General features: G+C 38.8%; 1 protein-coding gene across 1 annotated transcript in view; it reads left to right on the top strand.

The window, feature by feature from the left end:
* The window catches only part of LOC102206249 (uncharacterized), an 11,467-nt gene that overhangs the window by 5,623 nt on the left and 3,323 nt on the right, over positions 1-2,521 (top strand). Inside the window, exons 4-6 of the mRNA XM_005751490.1 lie at positions 352-512; positions 644-784; positions 2,102-2,223. Of these exons, the coding sequence (XP_005751547.1) occupies positions 352-512; positions 644-784; positions 2,102-2,223 (424 nt within the window). The remainder of the gene's footprint in view (positions 1-351; positions 513-643; positions 785-2,101; positions 2,224-2,521) is intronic.

Here is a 2,521-nt window from a genome sequence, read left to right as displayed (position 1 = left end):
CTGCTGATGGTTCTGAGTCAAATCACTCTTCCCCTTGTTATATGACCCCAAGGAGTTAGGCACAGAGAAATCAGGAAGCTAAGACCACAGACATTTCTGGTGAAAAATAAAAATGTTCCATTTGTTTAATGTTTTTTTTTTTTTTTCTTCTTCTTCTTCAAATCTATGTGACACAAACCTTTACCATAAATGTCAAGTTCAGCAGTTTTCAGCATTGTAGCCTCAAATTCTTCCCTGTTTCCTTTCTTTTATAGACCAAACCATGAATGCATTAATTACATAAGCATAGACATTAATTATTAATATTGAGGTCTGTAACAGTTTCATCCTCTCTGATTTGTTTTCCTTCAGGTTCAGAGCATGGCCAAGTCCAATGCCTCCGGTGTCCTCGTCTATACCCTCCCTGGAAATCCACTCCAGGATATGAACTGTGTTGGGGATGAGTGTTTCTCGCTGCTCAGCATCCCAGCTGCCATGGTGCATCAGGACCCTGCGGTCGCTCAGACGCTCCGGTAAGATCGGCTCACCTGCGGGATTAAAAGCCTCCTGATGTTGATGCTTCACATTCACGTACAAGGACTAACTGTTCTTCTAAAAGGTCACAGTAATGGTTTTTGTTTTGATGTTCCGATTTGTTGTTCAGGTTTGGAAAGCTGGTCAATGTGTCGTTCCAGAACACCCCGTCCCCAAATTTCTTCATCAGCATTGACAAACAGGGGTTGCTGGCTGAGATGGGCTGGTTCCTCTACCCCACGTTCAGCTTTGTTAACTGGCAGGCCCAGTGGTAAGTACATGAAGGTTACTGGAAGATTACGGTTTATAATGTAACAAGAGGACACTAGACGCTTTATTCCAGTGTTTTAACTGGAATTTAACTGATTATTAGATTTCACAGATGGAATCTGAATCCAACTTTTTTTGTTTTAATTGAGTAGCACTTTGATTTTAGGATTAATATACATATGATCAATACCAGGCCTTCTTCAGAGACGGTTATAATAGAAGTTCCACTGAGTAATTTATTTTATGCCTTTTTTCTGTCTCAAGTTTCTAGTCTTTAGTTCTAATAACAATAAGAGGTTAGTTATGTAGAATGAAAAACCTACATGCTAATTGAAGTTTTGATCAATTTCTTTAGAACTGCAAGATGGAACATTTGGTCTTGTAGCTTTCTTCTTCCTTGTGTTGAATGCAGCCACTTTACGTCGGCTGCTTTGGTTACATTGGTTATATTGTCCCACAGGGGGAAATCAGTTTAGCAGCAATAAGAATAAACAAAACAATGATAAAAAGCCACAAGACATGCCATTAAGTAAACGGGTTGCAGTAGGGATAAAAGCAACCTGGATTGTTTTGGTCTTCCTTGCAGGTACTCTGAAACGATGGCCAGAGGGCAACAAGTCAATTGTTACAACCATAAAGCGAGCCTTCCTCAGCACATGCTCGTTATACATGGCCAAAAGCCTGTCTTGCCAACGCTCTGAGATTTTGCTGGCAGTTTTTACCAAAAGTCCCAAAACGATTCTTGTTCTTCAGAGTCATGTTACCAAACCAAGCAGCAATACAGAGAGAAATAACAGATTCAATAAAACTTCTGTAAATCAAGGAGAACATTTCAGATGAGACATTAAAAGATCTAATCATCTTTAAGAAGAGCAGTCTTTGCTGAACTCTTTTGGTAGTGGCATCAGCATGAGGCTCAAAACACAGTTTGAGGTCAAGAACAACCCCTAAATACTTGTAACTCTCCACAATCTCAATCTCAGCAGCTGTAATGATGGTAGGTGATGAGCTATAAGAAGACTTCCTAAAATCAATGCCCATGGCCTTTCTCACCCCCCACAAAAGACAGGACATGTGACACCTCTAAAGGATGAAACTTACATGCAGTAAATTTTTATGTTGTTTTGTATTTGTTTGTTTTTTTTGTTTTGTTTTTTTTAAACTGCTGTATCTTATGCATAATGAACCTCAAAATAGATATTTTGGTTATGGCATTTGATGTAGTTTGTAGTCACCAGTACAAGCTCTCCATGGATGCACTGTTTTGTTTTGGGTGTTTTTGTCTGTCATTGATCAGTTGCTTTTGCTTCGTCTCCAGGTTTGATTTCTTTGCTGATCTGCAGACTAAACTCCAGAATCCTGCAAAAGTTGTTTCTGTCTTTGATAAAGTCCAAATGCAAGGGGACAAAGGAGCCGTGGCCACAGTCGACCTGTCTATAGGCAAGTTTATCAAAACAACTGTTAATTACATAATCAGGTTAATTGTGATAGACAAGTTTTTCATATAATGCTGCTGTAATAGACTGATTTTTATCTGTGAAAGCATTATGCTTTAATCAGATTCATGTGACAGAAAAGAAATATCAGATATTGTTAAAATAAAACTGATCATTTTGCGGCTATCATGACTCTTTACACCCCAAACCAATGTTGGATATTCATCTTAACTTCAAATATGAACATTTTTCATTGTCCTGGTGGCAGGGACTGGGAGCTCTCAACTCTGGAGTTTCAAATG

This window comes from Pundamilia nyererei, unplaced genomic scaffold (assembly GCF_000239375.1).
Source record: "Pundamilia nyererei isolate P.nyererei 1_Seehausen unplaced genomic scaffold, PunNye1.0 scaffold00313, whole genome shotgun sequence".
Lineage (NCBI taxonomy): Eukaryota > Metazoa > Chordata > Actinopteri > Cichliformes > Cichlidae > Pundamilia > Pundamilia nyererei.
This window is presented reverse-complemented; position numbering and strand designations above follow the sequence as displayed.